The sequence below is a fragment of the Dunckerocampus dactyliophorus genome, chromosome 1, assembly GCF_027744805.1.
Source record: "Dunckerocampus dactyliophorus isolate RoL2022-P2 chromosome 1, RoL_Ddac_1.1, whole genome shotgun sequence".
Classification (NCBI taxonomy): Eukaryota; Metazoa; Chordata; class Actinopteri; order Syngnathiformes; family Syngnathidae; genus Dunckerocampus; species Dunckerocampus dactyliophorus.
In genome coordinates this window covers 46,030,657-46,056,806 of record NC_072819.1, presented here as the reverse complement: position 1 = coordinate 46,056,806, position 26,150 = coordinate 46,030,657, and the positions used below count along the sequence as shown (strand labels likewise).

The following is a 26,150-nucleotide window of genomic DNA, read 5'->3' as shown; positions in this document are numbered from 1 at the left end:
TTAACCAAATGTACTGCAAACGACTGAGACTCAGCAAACTAATCATTACCATCATTATCACATCGCTTCCAGACACAGAGCCTGCTGTGTGTGGAGCCACTAATGGTGTTAGAAATCTGTTCTGTTACGTCTGTTTATTATTTTCCTCCAGTACGACTTCTACTACCACTGTCACAATACAGGTGGTGCTCATGAGTTTGCGGCGTTCCGAGTTTCATGATTACGTATGTGCTCGTGTAAATGAATTTAAAGTGTAATTTTGGTCAGTTTTTTTGGTTTCGCTGGAGAACTAGTCTCTACAGTCTACCTGGATGTTGTAAGGATAACAAGGATAACAACCATGCCAAAACAACAGTCCTCTCTGCACTGAGCCATTCTCCTCACGTACTCATGCAAACGCCGCACCAATCCGTCTGTCGATCTTGCATTTCGTCACTCTTTCACTCGTGAACAGGCTCAACAGTCACGATTTAGGAACGGAACTCATACGTAACCCGAGGACCACAGAAGTCATTATTATGGTGGTTCCACTCTTGTTTTCATTGCTGTAGCAGGGCACAACACAGCATCACACCAAAGGCTCATTAACCTAAACATTTGACACAACTCTCAGTAATAAGCATATGACATTTTCAATCCTAACTGAGCGTTATTATCTTTGTAAAGGGAAGATTTTTTGATGCAACTCTTGTATTGGATCAGATTACATTGTGTACGACCTGTAGCTCTTTAGCTACCGAGTTAAGCATTGAGCATGAGTCGGTTTTCCCAGGTTTCCAGCAAGAGGCTAAAGCTTGACAGCTATGGTGCTTACAAAACATGACCTTGACTCTAACTAAAAAGGAAGCTTAATATTTGATGACTTTTTTTTCCCCACACGTTTCTTACTGTGCCGCCGTTTGAATAATTTAAATGATACTGTGCCATTGGCTAGGCAGATTGACACATGTGTGTGGTCGGGGATGAGATTAAAGTCCTCACTGTGGGACTACAGGCCGCTTTCAACAACCCCCAATGTAAGGTGATGCACATATTTATCTGCAGTGCAAAGAGTGAGTTTTTGCGAGCAGGAAGCGCCTAGGGAGGACATGGATTTGTGTTTACAGCATTCATCTGACCTTCTGGTCATCACTGTGCACATAAGGAAGCGTGCACGCATGCTTATTCACATGCTATGTATTTTCACACAGGTACAAAATGTTAGTTAATATGCTTACATTTTGACTGAAGGTGTATCCGATCCAATGATAGAGCTTGAATGAAGAGAATGATGGATCATCAGATTTTCTCACTAGAATACCACTCAGTAGAGGGCAGACCTCCATTTATCCATCTATTTCCTAAACGGCTTATCCTGTTCCGGGTCATTGGTGGGGTTGGGCGTCGTTTGAATTTGAGCTATTGCGGTGCCGATTCAGATTCCTCGTTTTGATTCCGGTTCTTAATGATTCTCGATTCCGATTCTTTTCAGAGGTAGGGTCATAAAAGTTTGCACGGTTCAAACGAGGGCGCTAACCAAAGTTCTTGGATGAAATATCTGAATGTCCCCACGATTTTTAAAAAATTATATTAACATTTTATGAATTACCATGAATTTCTCACAGGGCTATTTTCAACCAGGATAGAAATATCAAACCACTGAACTTGAACGTACTGTAAATGTTTTGAAGTCTCTACGTAGGAGTACATGTTTACAAATGACTTTTATTTTTGAAAACTTTATGAAAAAAAAATTACAAATGTCCTGTTGTTTATGTGTTGGCGAGTGTCTCATGATGCAGAATAGACAACGTGTAACTTAACCATGTTACTGAGCTCCAACTAAACTGCGTGGAGAATATCAAACAAGTACGGTGATTGGACTAACCCTTCGCAGGGTCCGGTCAACTTTGCATGATATGAGGGCGTTGCAAATGTTGCACTGCGCCGACCTGCTGCCTCTTCTTCTTTGTTGGTGTTATGCGGCCATTTTTTCCAGTCGCGGGCTGGTTGATCATCGAACGTAAAAATTGAAATGTTAAAAAATGTTTAAAAACGATTCTGGCAGAATCGGAATGTTACTCCCAGTTCGCATCAATGCTTAATGCCCAACCCTAGTCATAGGGGTTTTTCCCAGCTGACTTTGGAAGAGAAGTATTGACTGGTACCGCTATTGTCCTGTGGGTATAGCTCCATCTGCTGGATCTGGTTGGTCACTGCATTACAGGGCCCAAATTGGCTGGATTACAGGAAATTGGTTTTGTAGTTTTTGTGTAATTCTGCAAACAAACCAACAAACCAACAAACAGTGTTTAAAACAATGTTTACCACAACACACAACGCCTGTAAGAACAAACATGGCATCTATAAAGCTGGAGTTTGCTGTGGGGATTAAGGAGAGAATGCTGACTGCAACTCAGTTGGTTCCTGATCTGACCGCGATAAGTGAATTTGCAGAAAGTGGGATTCACAATTAATAAATGGAATATTTTCATAGAAAACCTGTTTATGACTTTCTAAAATGATTTTTACCAATATTAGAGACCTGTAGACATGGAATAACACCCCTACAGTCACATTTACACTCCTATTATTCTTTGTTTACACCACATTGGGCAGGCTAGGATCATTGCAGGGACATAAGAGACACCTAGCAAGCTACTGAGCTAACTAGTTGGCCTCTCCAATTTACTCATTCTACACTTAAGAAAGTGACTCAGACGGAGTGGGGAAGAAGGATAAAGTAACCAAAAACTTACCATTTCCACATTGAATGGGAGGAGAACTTCCTTCCAGTATGTCATGTCAGACATGCCATGGCTGACTCCATGCAGTGTGGAGGTAATCTAAGCTAATGTCATGTCTCTCATCAATGTAACATTACTGACGCATAGTGGCCAGAATACTAAACATAACCTGTTTTTCAATGTTTTTTTTTTTTTACTAATAACAAGCGATAGTAAACCATGAAACAGCCGTCATTTATTAATTCATTAATTTTTGAAAACCGTGATAGAGTGGGGGAGCGATGTTCGAACTATGATGTAGCGAAGGATGACTTTTCAGCATTGACCCAAAAAGAAGTAGGGTTTAGAACAACAAGAAGAGCGGGGGAGAAAGAAAAAAAAAGAAATTAAACAAGGGATTTGGCTTCCAGGGTGTGTTTATTCTACATCTTGCAAAAACAAAGCAACTAAATAGTATGTAGTTGCAATGTTACAAAATTTAGAAATGTGTAAAATCAAGTCTTTGATTAATTCTATGTGATAAAGCATGACTGGAACTTTGATACCTCATTCACTTCTCTACCCCAAATATTGAAGACTTTGTACAGGAAAATCGTGCCTTTTGTTCCCATTGCTTTAACATTGAGTCAAGACAAAAGCCGTGGTCGACCACAGACCTTGGCAAGTACAAGCGTCCTACAAAATACATAAAAACTTAGGCTGTGAAACTCTGTTTTAAAAGTCACCAGAGTATCCATTTTCATTTTTTGATAATCAAAAAGTCCAGGGAAGACAGTCAAGTGTCATATTTTACATTTATATGCCTCATATTGCAGTGTAACGGCACACTGTGTATTCGTTTTCACCTCACACTAACCGCAATGCAAACGCCACATTCCGGGCAAAAACAAAAAAAAAAACATATTTCGTGCAATTAATTTTGATGAAACTTCGTCTGCAGGTAGACATTAAAGTAAATTAATATCCCACATACCTTTTATCTTGTCCTATAGCTAGTTTGAAACGCTTAAAGTTGTACTTAATTGTTGACTTGATGTGGTCCAACACTCAATATAAATCCGATACGAAATTGAAAATGAAGAAGTAATCTACCTAACAAACACGTGTACGAATTGAAATACACCCGATATCATGTGAAAAAATACATTTTTAAGGACGTCCGCACGGACTTACTGAGTATCAGATTTTTCATCGCTAAAATACGGGTTTTGTAATTTTGCTATATTTAGCAAAATGTACCTCTCAGTAGTATTAGCATATTATATATTATTTATCAATTTAGACTGGTATTCTTCTTGTGCCACGATATCAAATCATAGAAAATGTACTTGAATTGAAGTGGCTCTGTGTTGATGTAATGGCGGCTGTTGGCCAGTGGGTGGTAGTGTATCATCGAGGGGCTAAGATGACAGCGAAACAGTCACCTATAGATGTGATTTCGCTGGGACAGTCCCTAAAATAACTTTTACGTATGCATGCCTGTCAGACGGCACATTAAACACGAGAATGTAAAGGGAATTTGGTTGCTCAAGTTCCACATAACATTTCCCCTGTTACATGTCACTTGACTGTGTATCATCATGACATCATGCAGAGTAAATTTAGACAGGAGAGTTGGTGGTCTGGAATGTTCTATGTTTATTTCATACCGAGTCATCACCACTGAAAGATAGTTATGTCTTTTTTTTACTGTCCTGTTTGTCCTCGGCTCTGTCGAGCTTCCTATTTTTTTGTTTTAAATCCGCTAAATGGAGCAAGGCGTCTTCAGTTTGTCATATTTGGTTGAAACACATGCTAAGAGATGGGACAATATGACTTTCCTGAGGGAATCCATCACCATGCGCAAGCGTCACTGATCATATTCTGTTAGATGTTGAATAAACTCAAAGCCGCAATGTGTCTGTGAGAAACGGCTGCAGACTTGATGAGGACACTAGTGTCTCCATCATGTCTATTGAGCTCATAAAAATTCCATTAACTTTTACCAGGCATCTCTCGCGTCTCGCTTTCACAGATTCGAATCTTTTAATGGGGCTGGCAGCGGGGCCCAATGTGTGTACATTGCTCATCTGCTGCGTGATGATGACTTGTTGCTCTGCGCCCTGGCTGTGGGAATTGCTGCACTGATGCATATGAGCCAAACATGGAGTTGTTTGCGTCCATTTGGCTTGTTGTGTTGTGTTGTCTGCACTAATAAAAATGGGCAGTGGTTCTCAACTGGTTTAGCTGCGGAACCCTCCATCACCCCTTCATGACAAGCCGAGACACAGATTGTGGACTTTTTTCAACTCCAATTTCTCAAATATCTCATATATAATGAAAAGACAGTTTGAATTTGGAGTGGTGCAAAATAACACAAGTTAAAAAGTGTCTGTAAAGTTCTAATCTCCTCCCTCTAACATTTTTTTCTTGACTTGCTAGCTCAGCACACAGATAACAAGTTCTCAATAAAACTCCAGGTAAGTTCCATTAGAGCCTTTACTTTGAAGCACTTTAAAAGTGAACGCACAGTAATAAAGCGTACCAGTTAGAACTTAAATGAGATACCAAATCGTTTCTCTGTGCATTCAACATAAACAAAATGCATTTAAACGAATTTGCTAATTCGCATTGACAATCCCATATATGTACATGCTAGCATTTAGCATTAGCGATTTTACATGCTGATTTTGAACACCTCCAAATATGACAATTAAATAGATAACTAAAATGCACATTCCACTTAAATTGCTGATGTAGAATCAGCATAAAACACTTACAGCCAAACACTTTGTAAGGCTCAACAAGACACAGGCCTGGCACATTCAACATCTCAGCATAGCTGATGGCTGACGTGCCAAAACAAACCTTGTTGGTCTTCTTCGATGACAGCGGGTTTCAAATAGCACTAAAGAGCGTTGTCGTCACCTACAGGTGTATTAATAGACGACACCCTGCTGCATAACAAATTCTCTCCAGAATAAAAGCGCGAGATTAACCTAGACCTAGTGAAACAAGTTAAGAATCACTGCTGTAGGGTGTACTGTTATACAGTGGAACCTCTAAGGTCAAACTCAAATTTAGAAACACTTCCCATAGAAAGTATGGCAGTAGAAAAAAAAGGTGTTCAGGGGTCAAACTGTCAGATCATGAATTATTTATTAACAGCGCAGGCAATGATTTAAGAGGAGAATAATTCACTTTGGTTAAAAAAAAATGTTTTCAAAATGTTTTCAGATACTTCGTGCACCCACTTATTTCACATGGAAATCATTCTTCTGAAATGTGGTGTTACTTTTCCGACAGATGTAATGGGACACACACCTTCCAAAAAGCTACATTTTTGTCTTGTCAGAACACAGAGTATTTTCCCAAAGGTCTTGGGGATCATCAATATGTTTTCCGGCAAAATTGAGACGAGCTTTAATGTTCTTTTTGTTCAGTAGTGGTTTTTGTCTTGGAACTCTGCCATGCAGGCCGTTTTTGCCCAGCGTCTTTCTTATGGTGGAGTCATGAACACTGACCTTAACTAAAGTGAGGCCTGCAGTTCTTTGGATGTTGTTCTGGGGTCTTTTGTGACCTCTTGGATGAGTTGTCGCTGCGCTCTTGGGGTAATTTTGGTTAGCCGGCCACTCCTGGGAAGGTTCACCATTGTTCCATGTTTTGGCCATTTGTAGATAATGGCTCTCACTGTGGTTCGCTGGAGTCCCAAAGCTTCCGAAATGGCTTTATAATTAAAGATTTAAATTAATGTCAGTTATGTATTAACAGTGGGCGCAGTCACTTTTTCAAAGAGGGCCACGTAGGTTTGGATATTTGCGCTCCCTTAATAATACAACATTTCATTTAAGAACTGCATTTTGTGTTCAGTTGTGTTGTCACTGACTAATTTGCTCAGTGATATTTTCCTTTGCTTTTCTCTTTCTCAAGAGTGGTGCACAAGACAGCATTATCTTCCAATAGTGCCTTGATATCATCCTGTAGAAACTTGATATCATTGCATAATGCTCTATTTTCTTCCATTGGGCTTTTAACCTCCTTAACAGCAGTGTACAAGTCAGCTTCTTGTAATGCCTTGATATCTTCCTGTAATGCCTTGATATTTGATCAGGCAATATGCAAATTCAACCATTTTTACTTAAGAAAATGTAAAAAATGATTGGAATCATACAGAAAATACATTTAGAATACAATTCAATGGACAAATATTAATATTTATTATATATTATTTTTAGTTTTTGTATTTTTAATGTTGACTGCCTCCCCAGACTGCACGTCACTGCAACCCAGCGACAAGTCATCGTACCCACAAAGGTCCAAAATCTATTCTAGTGTTAAAGCGACAGCATGAATCCAAAGTATATGTTAATCCATTGCTAAAGCTGCATTGCACATACAATGCATATTGTCTTCTTGCCATCCGGTTGCATTATCAGTTAGCTTAACGCATATAAAGGCTTATCATGTATTGTCAACATGTGTCTTTGTCACAGCGGAAGGGGCCTTGCCAACCCTCATCTCTTTCTGGCATCGCGAAAACAGGGAAGCTGTCGCCAAGTCGAGCTTTCCAATGAAAACGATTGGCTGCTTATCAAACTGAAGCTCACCATGAGAAATTCTGGGAGAAAGCACAGCTTAGATGCACACTGAGCAAGAGGTTTGACAACGCTGAGGAGTGACAGCCGTGCAAAGACCATGTATGCCATCCTCTTTGCTCTTCGTGCCAGTGATGCGTCATTTTGGACTCTGATTTATTGCTGGTTCTGATTGAACTTAGCCCGGCTTCCAAAATACAATCATTTTTCACCAGTTCTACCAATCCCATTCTTGTTCAAATGAGATAATATGTCATTTAATATGATCTCTAAGAGAGATGCAGTCTTTCTTTCAATACTATACATTTTCAGCAATAAGTTGGCCTACTGAGCTCCAGCATACCCGCGACCCTAGTGAGGATAAGCGGCAGAGAAAAAGGATGGATGGAAGTTGGCCTACTTCTAGGTTCATAGGGCCAGTAGGTGAATCGCAGTTCATTGACCTACAGTACGTAAGCTTGTGTGAGGGGTCGGAGAATATCAAGCACGCATGCAGCGTGCCAGCCAATGGTGAGTAGTATACAGCTTTCGGAACGGTCCAAAACACAGCCCCATTCCTCAGCCACACTGGAAAACATATAAATAGACACTGACGCCCGCTGAACATCAAGCTAGCGCCACACATGATGAAAGAGAGTGAAATATATATGATTTATATTCTGCAAGCATCGAGCCAAACCTTTTGCAAGACCGGACTCTTGGGGTGGATGGGTGGGGCAGGGAACAGCTATGAGAGATTTAAGATAAAGAAGATAAAGCCATGACAGAGGAAAGCCTGGGAGAGAATCAAATTGAAACATTTTGCAAACACACATTTTTGTTCAAAATTCTTTCATAGTTCCTCTGATGAGCAGTTTGTATTGTAAGAACCATATGAGCGAGTAAAAAGGATGAAACACACCCACATATATTTAACACGTTAACCTTTAGAATGACATCCAACTCATTGATCAGAACCACATTGTGCTTTTCGCTGCTTTGCAATCTCCTTATGTTAAAAATGGCTGTCGAGTGAGTCATTACTGTGATGCTCCCAGCATTTGTCAGCTGGGGGTGCGGTGGGGGGGTGGTTTCTGGAGAGTAATTATGTTACCGTATCTGCCTTGGATTGCTGGTCCAGTGGGGTTTTGCACGTAGGACCACTAAGGAATGTCGAAATATTAATGGAAGTACATAAAATATCACAGTGCTGATGATACCAGGGATACTTGTTAAGAATATCACACCAAAAAAAGGTATGAATGTTAGTATTACTATTTTTAGAGCTCCTGTCAGTCAATGCCTCTGTGAATCATCACCTCTTTCCCCCCTAAAGACACTCATGGATGATGATTACACCTACAGGAGTCATAAATAAAGAATACGTGAGTCGCTATAAAATGTTCCCACTCTTTGGGAAGACTTTGGAGTGTGTCTGTGGGAATTTAAGTCCATTCATCAAGAAGTCAGAGGTCACTGATGTTGGACTTGAGATAGGGCCTGCTGGCTCGCCATCTCCTGTTCTGGTTCATCCCAAAGATGTTTGATGGGCATGAGGTCAGTGTTCTGTGCATTGATTCCATATCAAACGCATCCAAGCATGCTTTTATGAGTCTCGCTTTGTGCGCTGTGCACAGCCATGCTGAAACTGAAAATACATTTCCCCAAAATGTTCCCACAAAGTTGGCAGCGTTGAATCCCAAAGGTCTTGGTGAGATGAAAAAATACAACAAGCAGTTTATTGATTGAACCGTTTATATGTTTGTACCAAGACTTTTGTCCATGCAGTGCAGGAAAACTTTGTGCACTGCGGGCCGCATACAGTACAGACTAATTGAAGGATGTGTGGGGCAACTTTGATACATTTTGTTCATAAAAGATGCTAAAAGCAATCCAATGTAGGTCATTATATGCTAAGCTACCTTAACAAAACATTCACATCTTAGCATTTGTGTTATAGGTTTGGTTTGGTTTAATTCGATTTGAACATGCATGAAGGTTACAATGGAAAACATCTCATGAATCATTTCACAGTTCCACATGCCCAAAAGGAGCAGGAAGAAGCAAAGCTTATTTAATCCTACCCCCCCATCCAGTCCACATCTTGTGCAGTACATGTTGTTCACTTCCTGCATTCCACGTCATATTTTTCCATATAATAATCAGTGTAATAATAAATAAATAATAACAAATAAAAACAATAAGTATAATAATCAAGACTCTTCTGCCTTGTATTTTGCAAACATCAACTGCTTGTATTGTTTTTTGAATTCGCTCATCTCGGTACATTGTTTGAGTTCCTTGCTCAATCCGTTCCATAATTTAATTCCGCATACTGCAATGCTGTGGGTTTTCAGCGTTGTTCTGGCATATACGTTTTTTAGGTTTCATTTTCCTCTAAGATCATATTTCTCCTCTCTTATAGAGAAATACTGTTTGACGTTTTTGGGTAGCAAGTTATTGTTAACTTTATGCATTATTTTAGCAGTTTGAAAATGTACTAAATCAGCAAATTTTAATGTCTGTGGTTTTATAAATAAAGGGTTTGTATGTTCTCTATACGCGGCATTATCTTTTTTTGCGGTACAGTGAGTGAGTGGAGATTGCTTTTGTAATTATTGCCCCGTATCGCCACACAATACGTTAGATATGTAACACCAAAGAACAGTAAAGAGTGTAGAGGTTGTGTACCACAAGTGTGCACATTAGCACTCAATAAGGTCAGCAGATCTTACCTTTATGCATTCACACTTAGTATCAGCATTTGGGACCAAATATGAGGTGAAAGAAAAAGGGTAAAAATACAGTATAAATTGTATAAAAATACAGTATAATCTGTACGGTGTGGGACAAAGTTAGAAGGTGCGTTCAAGGTTAAACCAAGCGCGACAAAATGCCGCTCGCATTAAACTTGCAAAAACTGGGGGATTTGTAAATGTATATGATTTTTTTGAAGATAATGGCCCATATTTCCAAAAGTGATATCCCTTTACATAAAATTTAATGCAGTTATTGTACAGTAGACGCCCCTACAACGTAAATAATCCGTTCCGAGAACGTTTACGTTATAGGTTTTTTACGTTATACGAAGCGTGAAATACATGTAAATAACCTAATCCGTTCCAAGATCTTCCCAAACTCACCACTTTGGCCTCCAAAGTCCACCAAATATGGTGGGAAAATATAAGAAAACGTTAGCATAAACATCGTAGAGTAACATTCCAATATAAAATAAGGTAATAAATAAGATTACTGTAAATGAATAAAACTGAAAAACAAAAACAATCAACTAGTTTAAGGGTGACTACGATGAAGAAGGGAGGTTGAAGGGAGAAGCCTGTCTCTCACACAAACTCACGTACGCGCTGCATAAGTCAGCCAATGAAATGAGAGAATAGGCGGTGCCCCGATAATCAGCCAATGAGAGCGTGAAGCGTCAGAAGGTGTCACCAAGTGTACTCTGTTAGTCATGGAAAATGTTTCCCTCTCTCTGTCGCGCGAGCTATTCAAATCGAATTCCTGAACTTGCACCGACTTGACGCTTTACGTTATATGGTATTTCTTACATAATACGATGCAAAAACTTGACATAAATTATTTACGTTCAGTGGAATTTACGTAAAAGGAGGTTTACGTTATGCGAGGTACTACTGTAGTTGCGTATCAAAATTGTTTACCACAAAGAGATTTACATCCCAGCTTATTATGGATAAAAACGTATATTTCTATCTGTGATTAAGTGTGATTAATTATGATTTAACTATGGACAAAATGAGATTAATCACGATTAAATATTTTAGTCAACTGACGGCCCTACTTGTTAGTGCTTTATTTTTTCAACCCTTTTTTTCTTCTTTTCTTTACTTCATCACTGCATAAGCTAACTATACTGCTGCACATTCTCTATGCTTTTCCATTTCATAACAAAATGGTGACATTTTAACGGAATAAAATATCGTAATAATTAATTATCAGTAATAGATATAGAGAACTCCTTTTCGGACATATTGGATTGTGTAATTGTAATCATGTGATGCTCCTTAATGTAACTTGTTAAGCATGAAACAAATAAACCAATAAATAGTAAACCGGGGAGCCATTTAAAGAGTCTCAAGACTTTTGTACAAACTATGTGGAAAAGAAACAGAATAGGGCAGAATCCACTGAAGTGTTTATAAACGGGACTCTGGGGGATTCTGATGTGGCAGGACACAACCACAAATGCCACCGAGGGGAGGAAGACTTGTGTTGCATTGTTTTTACAATACCCAAAAAAGAATCTATCTGAACATTTGATGTGAGGAGTAAAAGGAAGCAGTTAGTAACTACACCAGCATGTCCATATTGCTCATGCAGCAGGTTACGTTATGACAATCCTCCATCTGTTGCGGCAGATTCCTCCATTTGTTTGTTTGCCGAAATGTGACTCATACATCCCGGTTGGCTTTCTTTGTGCAAGCTCTAGCTTGCTATACCACTTGTGCTGCTCCATTCTTTTGTGTTTTGGGCTTTTTGCGTCTTTCATCTAGCCTCCAAGTTTATATAATTCCATCATCTTAGTATTTTTCATTCCATTCCATCAGCCTTACCCTCGTCTCCATCGTTCTCTCTTTACTTAGTCTCCTCTGTGCCTGTGTTTGCCCACAAGTGTTGGACATATTTGTGTAGGAATGTCTCGTAATAGCTGTATTTATCCATTATGAGGACAGCTTTGCAGATTTGTGCAGTTGCATGAGGGGAAAAAAACTGTTTTCATACTTGCAGTGGCTTTTACAAAAAAGTAGACCGCTCATGGCACCAAACAAAAACACTTTTAGTTAGAGGAAGAGGCTGCCAAACAGTCCAAAGGGGAAGAGAGATTGTATAAAAGCCAGGATGACCTTCAAAATAAGAATTCTCACAGTTGCATAATAACAACAGAAGGCATGTGATACTGCAGAGAGGAGGGCAAGTGATTAGCTTTATACTTTTGAAATGAATGTTACGCAGGAATTAGTCCGTCGACAAAAACATGTTGTGTTGTCCATCTCTTGTCCGGTCATGGACACACAAATATTAGCAAGAGAGCTTTACTGAATATTCAGCCTTTACAAAGACACCTCTTTATACCACCGCTATCACAGGCAATTATACAACAAACAATAATATTGTAGAAACCTTGAGATAGTCAGAGGCACTTCAGCTTGCTCTTTATTTGGGCAAGCAATAATCAAAACAGAACTCCCAATCAGCTTGACAACCCAGTGTAACAGTGTCATGGCACAAACGGTACAATACGAACAAAATAACGGCACAACACCTAACAGGCAGGTTTAACACACAAACGACTACTACTTTACAGGGAAACAATAAACAGCTACTCAATGTAACATCAGCATGTAAATACAACAGGTGCCGCAATTCATGTTGGGAAATCCAGCGACGTGACAAAATACAAAAATGCAGTACAGCGTTCCCTCGTTTATCGCGGGAGATAAGTTCACAAAATAGCCCGGAATAAGTGAAATCCGCAGAGTAGCCAAGTTAATTTTTTTTACAATGATTATATATGTTTTAAGGCTGTAAAACCCCCACCATACACTTTATACACTTTTCTCAGACAGGCAATAACAGTTCTCTCTTGTTTAAACACTCTCAAAAAAGTTCAAACCTTCGTTTGAATTTTAATGATCAACCTTATTGATCAACACAAGAAATGATTAAGTCACTCACGCATATTTCCCTCCTGTGACCGTGCCTTTTCGTCCTGGCTCAGTTTGGTACTGTGGAGTTTTTGTATCCTTGTTAAAACATATTGCTGCCGATGAACCAAAGATTCATTTACAAGCTAGCAAGCAAGCAACCTAGCGATGACACAAGAGACATGGCAGGACGACACGAAGGAGATTGATTGACAATGGTCTACGGCCAATCAGGACGCAGAAAACAATGGGCGGTGATGAGAGAGGGAAAAGAAAGACACTCAACTTCCCACAATGCAATTCTTCTTAAAGGGCCAGGCTCGGCCTGTAACAGCGTTCATACGCTGTAATACAAAAAAAGAAGCACTAAAGAAAATCAGTGAAACAGTGAAGCCGTGAAAGGTGAACCGCGATAAAGTGAGGGAACACTGTATAACAAGGTGTGGCACTATACCAAGACAGGCCTTTCTCGTATTGGTGATGAATCTATCTTCTTGAATTTTTGAGTACATCGTCTTCAAACAACTCCAATCTCCAAACCTCTACACTACAACATCATCTTGAGCACAGATTCAATATATATCTAATAACATGACAAAAACATAACACATAAAATAAATCAGAGTCATTAAAGAGGCTGATTTTTTATAGACCCAATCCATCCTCCTTTCTTTCAGCATTTCCCTGTTTTTCTTCTCCTTAGGATGCAAGCTCTTCTGGGAAAGCCCACCTTGAAAATGGATTTTTAAGAATGTCCGACATCAAGTCAATTTCTCCTCCTCGGAGTGCAAATCGCTCAACTATTCAGATGGACTTGTCTTGCGGCGAATAACCAATTAGAGGATGGAAAAATTCTGATTTTATTGTGGGCCTGCTAGCCGGTAGCCTACTGTGAAGCGAATCTGAAATCTGATTGGTTAAAGAAACAGCCCCAAAGATGCAGCTGGGAAGCGAACAAATGTATTATCAATTGATGAGAAACGAAGAGGGGGTAGGATTAAATAAGCTCTGCGTCTTCCTTCTCCTTTTCGTACATGTGGAATTGTGAATTGTAACATAAAGTATTCCAATGTAACCTTCATGCATGTTCGAAATAAATTAAACCATAACCATGGGCCAGCACAACTGATTCTGAAGGCCTCCAATCAGGAAATAACAAAAGGGATATCAGTGTGAGTCGCGCAATTTAAACAATGTTTATTTTGTCAAATGTTTTGAGGATTACTCATCTTCAATCAGAATTTGACAAACCATCAGGCAATAAATACTGTAAATGTAATATGAGTTAAAAGAATACACCTAGATGGTAACTTATGTTTATATTTGTAGTGTGCATGCAGTGGAAACACACTCCTTCATAACAAATAGTTATTTAATTAAGTAATTTAATTAAGAAATGTGTGAACAAAGTTCAGTTTAAATTCTCTTCCACATTGCTCTAATGCGCAGGCTACGGAATCACTGCAGGGACACAAGAGCAAACTAGTCAGCCTCAAATTTATTTATTCTAAACTTTCAAATGCAGTGGGGAAGAAGGACAAAGTAAGAAGCCAAAACGTACCACTTCCACACTGTGTGGGAGGAGAACTTCTTTTTCACTCTATCATGTCGGACATCCAATGGCTGACTTCATGCAACGTTAAGGTAATGTAATGTAAGTTAATGTCTCATCAATGTAACATTACTGACACCCAGTGACCAGAATACTACATTTGACCTGTCGTTCAATATTCTTAACCAATAATATGCCATAGAAAGTAATGTGTTGCTACAAAATGGCAAGACTTATACTTACTTACAATTCCACGGTGTTTGTTGTCAGTTTGTTTTATAATTGAAACCATGTACAGTAGGTCCATTAGATGGTTAACTGTTTCAAAAACAGTAAAACAAGATCAGTGTGTCTCAGACTTGAATAATTATTTAGCCGTAACACTGTCTTGCCAACATGATGCTTATTATACTTGGCATTTGGGTGATGACTTTGAGCTGTGGATGTGATAGGGTGTAGTAGATCCAAGGCAACTGATTCTCCTGGCCTGCCCAGAGTTTCGTTTATTATAGTGGAACATTGTGGGTGATGTGCAGGCGCTTGTATGCTGTGCCAGAAAAGCCATAAGGCAATTTTCACAGCCAGAGGCGCTCAGCCAAAGAACTGCCACAGTGGTTGTGAGCTATGTATGCTACGTATGCAGCATGCACAGCATTTACAGATAGGTAGAGTGCAGTACTATTTAAAATGAAATATCTAAATTCTGAGTGACTTAATTTCTTGGCAAGCTCCCCCACGCACTGTGCATAATCATTCAAAAGAATCTCCCAGGCATTAGATTAACCATTTCCTTCTTAAGCGTTTTATTTTTAGCAGTTCAGTATTATTCTATTGACATCAGATTCAGTTGCATTTCACTGGCCGTCAACAAGCAGAGAAGGAGCTGGTAGGTCATTTTTGTCCTGTTGCCCTCTAGATTTTACACAGATGTGAGATTAATGTGCTACCTGCTTTATTATATGATTTCAAAGACCTTTCCAAAATCCACTCATTTAAGTCATGCTAAAGTAATACTGTGATTTCCGGTGTATAAGCCGCTACTTTTTTCTTAAACTTTGAACCCTATACAGCGGTGCGGCTAATTTGTGGCCATGTTCTAATCTCGTGACATCTCCTTTACTGCAACACTACTACTAATCGTTTAAATACTGTGCCGCTCGCGAGTCAGTGAGGAAACGGTAGCTTTTTCTTTGGCAGGAGCCAATCACGAGCTATAAGGGAACTCACAACAAGCTTGTCAACCCATCAGAAATCGCAGGAGTTCAATACTCAGTATAACAGTCTGACTCACGGTGTCAAAGAATTCTAAAATCATCACACAGCAACTTAACACTCAGAAGGTATGTAAGAAATATACAATACAAGTACAAGATGGAGGCTCCTTCTGCCTCCCTCTGGTGGACATGTGCAGCTGAATGACTCGTTGCAGCTCTGAGTTTTCTCGTAGCTCATGATTGGCTCCTGTCAAATAAAGTGCTACCTCGTCCTCAGGGACTCGAGTGTGCCACAATATGCCATTTTATGACGTGGACATGTGCGGCTTATAGTCCGGTGCGGCTTACATATGTACAATTCTGTTTTGAGTGGCTGGGGCTTAAACACTGGTGCATCTTATACACTGGAAATTACGGGACATATTTCTGAGAAAAAAATGCTTGTATGCTTGCTGTTTCAAACAACTGTCATAGGGTAGAAAAAGGTGAAGGATAACAAACAGACTTATTGATACATAGTAATGATTGGAGCAAGGTGATTATAAACACTTGTTGTCACTTATGACAGTGGTCCCCAAACCTTTTGGACAACTAAGACAGGAACAACATGAAATTAAAAGCACAAAATAAATACAGACCCAACATCCACCAGTATGGGCCTGGAGTTTGTTTTTCAGAGAGATTATTTGTCGCTGTTTGATGTGTGTGGTAGCAGGCAGTCTGCTAGCATAAATTAACGTGAGGTTGTGCAACAAAAATGCATAATAGAGAAAAAAAAACTTGGGGATTTCTAACTGTATATTATTCTTTTTAAAATAAAATAATGGTCCATACTTTCAAAATTGATATGCATTTACACAAAATGTGATGCTTTTTTAAAGTGGATTTTTTTAGCGTTTCACCATTAGGGACCCCTGGCTTACAGTACATCTGGTTTGCAGCAAGAGGTCCAGTTTAGTTTAGTTCTCCACAGAACTAAGTCATATCTGATTTGGGTTTCCACCACAGGGTGTGCAGGCAGAACGACCAGAGCTGTGTCAGCTATGTAAATAGAGTGACATCATAGAAGTGTGACAGTGTGATTCGCCAAGATATTCAATAATGAAGAGAAACTCCACACAGTAAACAAAGGTCACCAATGGGGGACTTAGAGTCCTTTCTTGGTATTTCATTGTAAGAAGATGAAAAGCTTTGGTTGAGAAAGGTAGCTGGGTTAGCTTAGTTTAGCAGAGCATGCTAGTGCGGTTGTGTGAGTGTGCGACTCAGGCTGGAAGAGTGTTTTCACTATGTTGTGTTTTACTGCTTTAATGGGAGCAAGCGTTTTACAATGCCCGCTGACGTCATGCAAGGTCTGAGTGAAAAAAGACGAGCGGCACGTTTATTCTTGCATCCAGCTCGTCTTAACCGTCAACAGACCTTCTGAACACACACAACACACTCGCGGCCTTCAAATTGAAAGAGCTGCTTGCCACATCTTGTCTAATTGTGCAAACAAAATAAGGGCGTCATGAAAAATATGTTACATGAATAACTAGGGAAGAGCTGGATGCTCGTTTTAGATGAGTAGCCGTTGTGGATAATGCATTTTTGCCGAGTACGAGCATGAAACGAGTAAAGCTCGTCCTTATCCATAATCGTGATGAAGGAAAGTCCTCATTTGGTAACTAGTTATGGATTCACTCTTTGCCCTCTGTGATTGGCTAGTCACACACAGTGAACGCCCCTCCCTAGACTCCCTACAGCCAGGGAGACGTGTATGCGGTTCATTTGACACAAGACAGAGTTGAAAACGGCTTGTGTTGCTTGGGTCACTGCCTGCACTCCGGACGTTTAAAAAAAAATGTCCTCAGCTCAGCTCGTATCAAAAGTTACTTGGTAAACTTGTTTCGTTAGGTACGCAGTGTATTTGACGAGGCTCCCGTCGCGTCAGTCACTGCCATTGTTTTTTTTTTTTGTCTGCTTGCTTCTAATTTGGCTGGTGATATATAGTCGGTTGCTCGTAGTACTGAACACGGGGCTTTTGAGAAAACTACAGTGAACAAGGCTGAAAGATTATTTCTCTGTTTGCCATCAGTGGATGTTTGCATGAATCATCAACTTCACACAGGTCATTAAAAAATAATGAAATAAAAAAGTCTTACAGATCACTTACAAACATAAACAGTACATATATAGCTGAATAATAAACAATAAATATAGCAACTTCTGATCAATCCGTGTCAATTTTAAATTTAAAATATTGTACCAACTTAAGCCCCACCCATTTACGGTTAGACCACGCCCACTTCCCCGCATACCCACTCCGAGTAGATACAGATAGTGGTGTACTCGCTCATCCCTATCAATAACGCAAATGGAATTACATCTGTGACTCCATCTTCCTTATTCACAAGCACAGCATTACAGTTTGTTGAGGATTTTGTAGCAATATGTGCTGAGGCTGACTTCCCATTAGAAAATGTAGCCAAAGTACATCCATTTCTCAACTACTGGACAAAATTTACCTGTCCGAAGTCAGCCGGGATAGGCTCCAGCATACCCCCGTGACCCTAATGAGGAGAAGCGGTATAGAAAATGGATGGAAGGATGGACAAAATTGGCCAATGATGTATTTCAGCGATACCTGTGAGGATATTTGCATTTAGTTAATGGATATTTTATTCGCTAACCCAAAAAGCACACACTCTATGCTGGTAAAATAAGTGTAACAAGTAAAAAAAAAACAAAAACGGAATTCGGAAAAAAGTAAAATGAAACGGATTTCATAGGGCCCTGTGAATTGTATGACATTAGGGCCACTCGAATTTGAGGGCCCACAGCAATGCAGGTGAAGTCAGTTTTTATTTCATTTGTTTGCATAAGTAGCAAGCTGACCTTCAAAAGTATAATGAAAAAAAACAGGTTCGGGAGAGGTGTTTCTCCAGCTACACAATTGCCCTATCCTTAAATGAGCTCATTCCAAATCAAAACATTTTCAATCCATGCATAATTGCCATATTCAACAGACAATGTGGAGAGATAGCAGGAGAGGAAGAGGACAAATGAATTGCATTAATGAGAGACAGGCTGACATCACTCTTCAGAGACCATCAGTGCAGAAGGGTATGTCATTAAAAACCTGGTGTGAGCAAAGGTTATTAGTGGAGAACGAAAATGTCAGCGGCTGACACAAGACACAAATACGAGTAAAGTTCCTGCTTGTGTGACAGAAGGACATTTGTGTCTCCTTCATACAGGCAACCATGTGAAGATTCTATGAGGGATCACTCTGTGACATCTCTCCAGGCAATATAATACGTACATTACTGTTACCATGGTTCCGAATGACCTTGCTGTTGGCATATGTCGCATGAAAAGGTCCCAGATGGCCAGAATTGATTTCATTAGCATGGAATTCTTTTAAGAGGATCCATTTTTTCTTCCCTGAGTGGATTCTCCATTGTGACAGGCTGGCAGCATGAAGGCGGATTTATAACATTTAGTTTTACTGATTACTTTCACTGTCAATCTTAACCCAGCCAGGAACAAGTCACACAACAATGTACTTTGTAGTGCCGGTGCCAGGCCTGGATAAATGGTGAGAGCTGCATCAGGAAACCCTACAAACAAATATGCAAATTATGACAAAGCTTTGCATGCCTGGCTAACAATGACCGCGACTGGCATTGTTTACCGACAGGGTGCCAGTAAAAACTATTCTACTGTTGGTCAGCAACGAAGACTGAGGTGGGGAAGACATGTGAGGAAAGACAGAAAGATGAGGAAAGGCAGCGGCGTAGCAGTGCGAGTAGGGACTCTAAACGTTGGCACAATGAAAGGAAAGAGTAGAGAGCTATCAGGCGTGATGGAGAGAAGAAAAATAACGCAGAATAATGCAGATACTGTGCCTAAGAGAGTTGATGGGAAGAAAAATGGGGTAGGTTGGATTCTGAAGGAAGAGTATGTAAATGGTGTTGTGGAGGTGAGGAGAGTGTCAGACATAATAAAAAAAAAAAATCATAATGAAAAAAAAGTCAATAACGTCGATTATCAACAATAATTTGTAGGACAATTATCGTCCAGCAAAATATGTTATTGTGACAGGCCTCCATGTGTGTCAATGAAAGGGTATCAAGTGAAACTGTCAGGATGCAAGGAGTACAGATGAGGAAGATGTCAGAGCAACGGCGAGAGTGGAAAAGAGGTGAAGAAACGAGTGCAGGCAGTATCGAGTGGTGGGGGAAGAGTGTCAGGAGTCCTTTCTGACAAAAGAGTATCTCCAAAAGTGAAGGGAAAGATTTACAGGGTGGTGGTGAGACCAGCACCTGATGTATGGTCTGGAGAGGGCAGCCCTGACCAACAGACAGGAGGCAGAGCGAGAGGTGGCAGAGCTCAAAATACTTGACTTTCATTGGGCGTGAGTGTAGTATATAATATATGCTTACCAGTTTTATAGTAGGAGGTAGATCATTTTGACTTGGTCATTTTATGAGCAACTGGCGCCAATGCTTTAGATGCTCACTGGGCAGGAGCCTCACAATACATGTTGATGTCTCATGAGGTTTGCTCTCTGAGTCTTTGTGTGATGATTTTGGTGTATTCCACCCTACCGCTCCCAAAATTTGATTGAATACCACGTTGTATGACCTCAAAGGTGTTCAAGCATTCTCGCATATTTTTTGATAAAGTAATTGCACTGTTGATGCTACTAATGCATAAAATGCATCATATAATTAATGAAAAGTCCGGTGTTGGATTGATAGCCTCTTATACAATGGAACCTGAAGTAAGCGCATAAATGTGCTTGTAAATTGCACAAAGCTTTGGAGTTTAAGATGGCACATCAGCATATCACACATTAACACCCTTTAGTGTTTTCCTGCAACGGGTAACCTAGTTAATTACTATTTCAAACTTTACAGCACGTTATTTTGCACTGATGCTTAACAGCGGTTAAATATAAGGCAGGCACAATGCAGGAGCTACAAATAAAAGGTGTTTTTTTTTTATTGTCCTTCTTGGGAGTTCTTTGGTGAGGGGGGAGGGGTGTAATAAGGTAATTATACAGAGAATATTACATGAAATAAGTGGACTCACTTTTCCAAGTAGTAATTTTTGTTGGTTTACATTTTAGTGTTGTTTCTACATTTTACTTGTATGGCAAGTAAAAATATAAAAAATGTTATGCAAAGGAAATATGTGAGGTGCGTGCAGATGTCAGGCATTTTGACTTTGTCATTTGTCACTTGAGACCAGTGACGTACAGTCGGGGAGGCAGGTGAGGAAGAGTCTCACCCACTCATGATGAAAAATGTAAAAACAACAAAACTGAATATTGATAGCATAATATTTGTCCATTGAACTGTATTGTAAATGTATTTTCTATATGGTTCCAATCGTTTGAAACATTTTATGAAGTAAAAATAGCTGAATTTGCACATTTCCTGATCAAATACAGGGCAGGCAGAAACCTAAGATGCGGTTGCTGCTCCTCTCCTCTCGGTTTAGTTCGCAATCCCAGCCTGCCGTCCGAGTGTACTCACTGAGTTGGATCATGGCGCCTGCCGGTTTGTGTTTGCCAGCGTGTTGCCAATAATATAATGATGCAGAAACATTAGTTTTAGACTATGACTTTCTACAGCCTGTGCAAGGTCTTTAATGTAAGTGTGACATCGTTATTCTTGCTAATCGGACAATAAAATACAAAGAAATGTCATATGGTAGGCGCTTGGAGTACTCTCCTTATCCTGAAGGGGTGGGGGCGTGCGTGAGCTGGAAGGGGCTTGTCACTGCCATCCTTCCATAGAGAGGAAAAGCCAGCATTTATTATTTTTGGACAGCACCAGTACCAGCTGGAAAGCAGCAAGGCAAATGCATTCAATATACTGTATATTTTATGCCCTGCTGAATGAATGAATGAATTTGACTGCTAAGATGAAGGATTTTTTACCCAAGCTCACCAGAAGGTGATCAGACTTGATCACTTGTTTAATTATCAGAATTTTCCCGGTGCATGTACTTCATATATAAAAGGTAAGACCACCAGACATGAACCTCACCGCACGTTAAGTGTTTAAGACTTTTCACATCATAATATTAACAGTGCTCAACTTGGATTTACACTTCTATAGCAAGAACTTTAAAAACATTTACTGTACAGTGAATGAATGTGTGAACAATGGGAGACATTACAGACCCGATTTACCTCAGAAGTTGCACTCTACTTCTACTTCTACTTCTTCCTTGACTTTACAATTTTACCATATACTTCAGTGTTTACTGTCGTGCATGTGTGCCCCGTCCATTTCTAATTTACTTGAATGGTTTTCATGCACTAATATTCCTTCTGGAGGGAAGTCAAACACACATTTTGTGCAACATGGAGCGCTGCACAGCCGGTTTAGAGGATGTGACAGTGCTTGGTGCAGCTCAGTGAGTTCAGCTTCATTCGATGTGAGTGCCATTACAGAAAGAGGCAGCATGACGGTGGCGGAAAGGGAGAGATTATGAACTCGCCATAATGGGTACAGTATATGTGTGTAAGGGGTGGGGGGGCGGGCTATTGTGGGAGCGTACGTAAATTAAAATTCACGTGTTGTAGAGATTTGCAAAATGTACATTTGAGGATGACGTTTTATTATTGGCTGGCACCTAATAATTGTATAAAGTTGCTATGGGCACAGTGTGCATTGCGTGACTGTAGTGGCTCTATGATGACACCCTGCAAGATGCAATTCAAAGACCGCTACAGGGAAAACATCATTTGCATAAAACAAACACCCATACATTTGCAAACACACAAACACGCATACACAGGATTTGCAAATGGGAAGAAAACATGTTGTTTAGACTGACTTCTAAGTTCAGACAAAATGCTTGCAGAAGAAAAACATTCCACCAAGGACGCAGCATAGCTTTTTTTTTTTTTTTTTTACCAGTAGAATTAATTACTTGCTGTTTGTTCTGACACTTGTATGTTGATCCATATTTACCTCTACGTTGTTTGTGCTTGCGTGTGATTAGTACTGTCAGGAATACTGAGTGTGTGTGTGTGTGTGTGTGTGTGTGTGTGTGTGTGTGTGTGTGTGTGTGCCAGAGAGCTGCCTTTGATAACTTGGATTCAAATCTGAGTCTTTCTGACTTTTGCAATGTTAGACTCTCAACTGAACAATGTGTCCTTATAGAGCAGGGGTGTCATCACTATTACAGCGACATTACAAAGTAAAAGGCGAGGTGAGCTACTCAGGTTTTCTTTACAGTGGTGTGAAAAAGTGTTTGCCCCCTTCCTGATTTCCTATTTTTCGTTGCATGTTTGTCACACTTAAATGTTTCAGATCATCAAACATGTTTAAATATTAGTCAGTGACACCACAACTGAACACAAAATCCAGTTTTTAAATGAAACCTTTTATTATTAAGGGAGTAAAAAAAAAAAATGCAATCACTTTTTCACACAGGGCCGTGTAGGTTTGGATTTTTTTTTCTCAAAAAAATAAAAACTTTCATTTAAAAACTGCATTTTGTGTTAATTTGTGTTGTCCTTGGCTAATATTTACTGTAAAACTATCTGTCTGGAGCAGATGAATTGGATTTACATGATTTCTTATGGGAAAAATTGATTTGGTTAACATCTGTTTCGGTTAGAGTCGGACTTTCTGGAATGAATTAATGATGCAAGGTTCCGCTGTATTTGTCCTATATCGCATAATGTTTCCATTACACATTAGTTTGAGGGAAGACCTGCTGCCAGTATTGGTATTGGTTGATATCGGCGTTAGGGGTGTCACGAGACACCGAACTCACGAGAACGAGACGGGCCGAGATTTTAACATGGATTTTAAGAAAAGTACAATGAAAAAATATGACCAGACAAACAAACTCGAGTTAAAAAACAACACAGGTACGTTTTGAAATGTTTAATGTCCCACAAATTGATGCTCAAGGATATTATTGTCAACATTTTTTGAGACCAAATAAACCACTGTATGATAATATCAAATAATAATAAAAATATCATAATACAGCTCACTGCGTTTCTCTTGTCTACTTGTCTTTGTCTATTTACATTAGGGCTGTCCAGCTGGCCTTTGTTAGGTGTAATGAAAAAAAAAATCATAATAAAAAAAACATTTTACATATATGGAAAGTCAAATCGTTTTTTTTAATTAGTTATTAGTGACAACAAAAGACCGTGTTTGTGGAAACACTAGCACTTTACGCCATATAGCAAAGGATAGCCATCTTTTACTGTGTCTGGTTGGTGATGTGTTTGTTTGGAATGTTCTATAGGCCGTGTATGTGTCTGAAATAAAGTTGATGATGATGATGAACATTTTATCTTAGGCAAATGGCCCCTGCGCCACACTTTGGACACTGTGTTTTTTTTTTTGCCAGGATTGTGTCCAAGCTCTGTCTTCTTGACCATGTCGCTTTATCGTCAACACGGATCTCTTCTATGTATGAGGTGCGTTATGAAGCGGAACCCGTGCTTGAAAGCTGGTGCTTAGCAAAATGGAAGGCGCGTCAATAGAACCGCTCGGTGACTAAGAGTGCGGACAAGCCCAAACATCTACGTGAGTTGATCTGACAAATCTTTAAGTAAAGTTGATCAAATGTAGAATTACCACAGCTTCTGTTTGGACATCAACAAGTAGCAAGCAGCTGTTTAACTCCAATAGAAAACACAGCCACACGTCACTCGCTGATGCTGATGTAGGTTGGATTGCCAGGTGTGCCTAAAGCACTTCCAATAATGCCTTGCACACTCCCACTTCCACTTCTGTATTAGCATTCATAGTAACGATGCCATAGTTCACAGTCTGATTGGCTTCTGGCTTCCCTGTTCTCACGATACAGCTTTTCTCCAAACGAGAAATCTCGTCACGTTTCTTGCTGGTATTGGTTGATATTGGTCCAGCAATGTTGGCATATTGTATTTTGGTAAGAAAGCCAATATCGAGCATGTCTACTGGTTAAACATATCATAAACAATAGAACCATATCATACCGCACTAACCCTAGTTAAACTATGCACATAAAGTTACGGTACAGGGATAAAATAACACGTGTCTGACTTTTCCTAGCAGCATCTTTCTAGAGTTAATGACGGGGAAGTCGGCAATCATCCGATTGCTATCTGCGGTCTTTTTTTTGTCGGAACGGCATTCCTCGGGTCTCTCTATGTCGCTCAGAAAATGAAACTTAATTTCACTTTCATGACATTTTACGACGTGTACATTTAACATCTGTGCACAGCCAGCTGGTGTCTCTAACCTGAACCTGAAGCCACCTCTAATTTGCCACACTGCAAAAGCGCAGGTGTTGTGTTGTGACAGCTCTCCCTCTCTTGTTTTCTCTGTGGCCAGGAGCTGACAAGCGTCCATGTGTCACCATCCAAGCGAGTGACATCCAGAAGTCTTGCCGTGCCTGACCAACCAAAAGAAAAGACAATGGCCTTATTTCAGGATGACACTTTTTGTGAGTATTTTCAATCTGAGTGTGTGTGTGTGTGTGTGTGTGTGATGTATGATAGGAGGCCTGGTGTTCCACACTGGTCCTTCCAACTAACAAGCCCAGCTGTAGCATGTGGCAGAAAGCAGCTTGGGAACGCTAGATTGTTCTCGCCAGATACTGTAAGTGTGCCTGGCACATTTTTAATAGGGAAACTTGGCTCTCGCCAGATAACTCTGTGCTCTAGATAGTGGACCTCCTGACTGTGATAGCAACCACCTCCAGTTTGTTTTCAGCTGACTGCGATAGTGGTGCGCACACCTAACTTTCACAGTCCTCAAGAGCGAGCAGGGGAGCAATTTTCTTTGAGGAAATTGACCACAACTTGATCTAAATGTGAGGAGGAACTAGAAAAAAACAGATGTCGCCATATTGTGCAATCAAAAGATTGATTTATATATTTTTTAAAAACACTTATTCCGAAAGGACTACCGTCAACATAAATTCTGTAATAAAAAAAAAGTTTATTCCAAAAAGATACTAAAAGTTACTTCATTTATTACTTTCTTGTAGTTACTGAATTCAGAGCAGTTCGACACACATTGTCACTTGTAGTCAAAGTAGAATGATGTCTTAATGCTAACAGTGAATGTCTTATTATTACACTTATGATACTTAAGAATGTTAAAATAACTCCAAACAAAGGCTGACTGATGCTGACAGTTTCACTTTGGAACGATTTCTATTTCTGTTGTTGCCTACGAGCTGGGTCGTAGTTTAGTCATTTTTCTTTTTAGGCCACTTTTTTTCCTGGTTTTGAAATCGTTCACAGTTATCTGTCAGCTTAAGTTGCTAGTTACGGTAACACTTTACGATAACGTACACAAAATTACAGCAGTTAATGAGGAACGAACCTACCTAACCCTAACCCTACCCACTACTCATTAGTTACTCATCAGTTCCTTATTAGTTCCTCAGTAACTCCTCTAAATTTA

The 26,150-nt window shown here is 39.7% G+C and overlaps 1 protein-coding gene across 3 annotated transcripts in view; it reads left to right on the top strand.

Moving 5' to 3' along the window:
- Positions 1–26,150, top strand: part of xirp2a (xin actin binding repeat containing 2a) — a 77,064-nt gene that overhangs the window by 4,767 nt on the left and 46,147 nt on the right. For all 3 annotated transcript variants that reach the window (XM_054790302.1, XM_054790292.1, XM_054790310.1), the window contains one exon: positions 25,071–25,182. In XM_054790302.1, the coding sequence (XP_054646277.1) occupies positions 25,071–25,182 (112 nt within the window). The remainder of the gene's footprint in view (positions 1–25,070; positions 25,183–26,150) is intronic.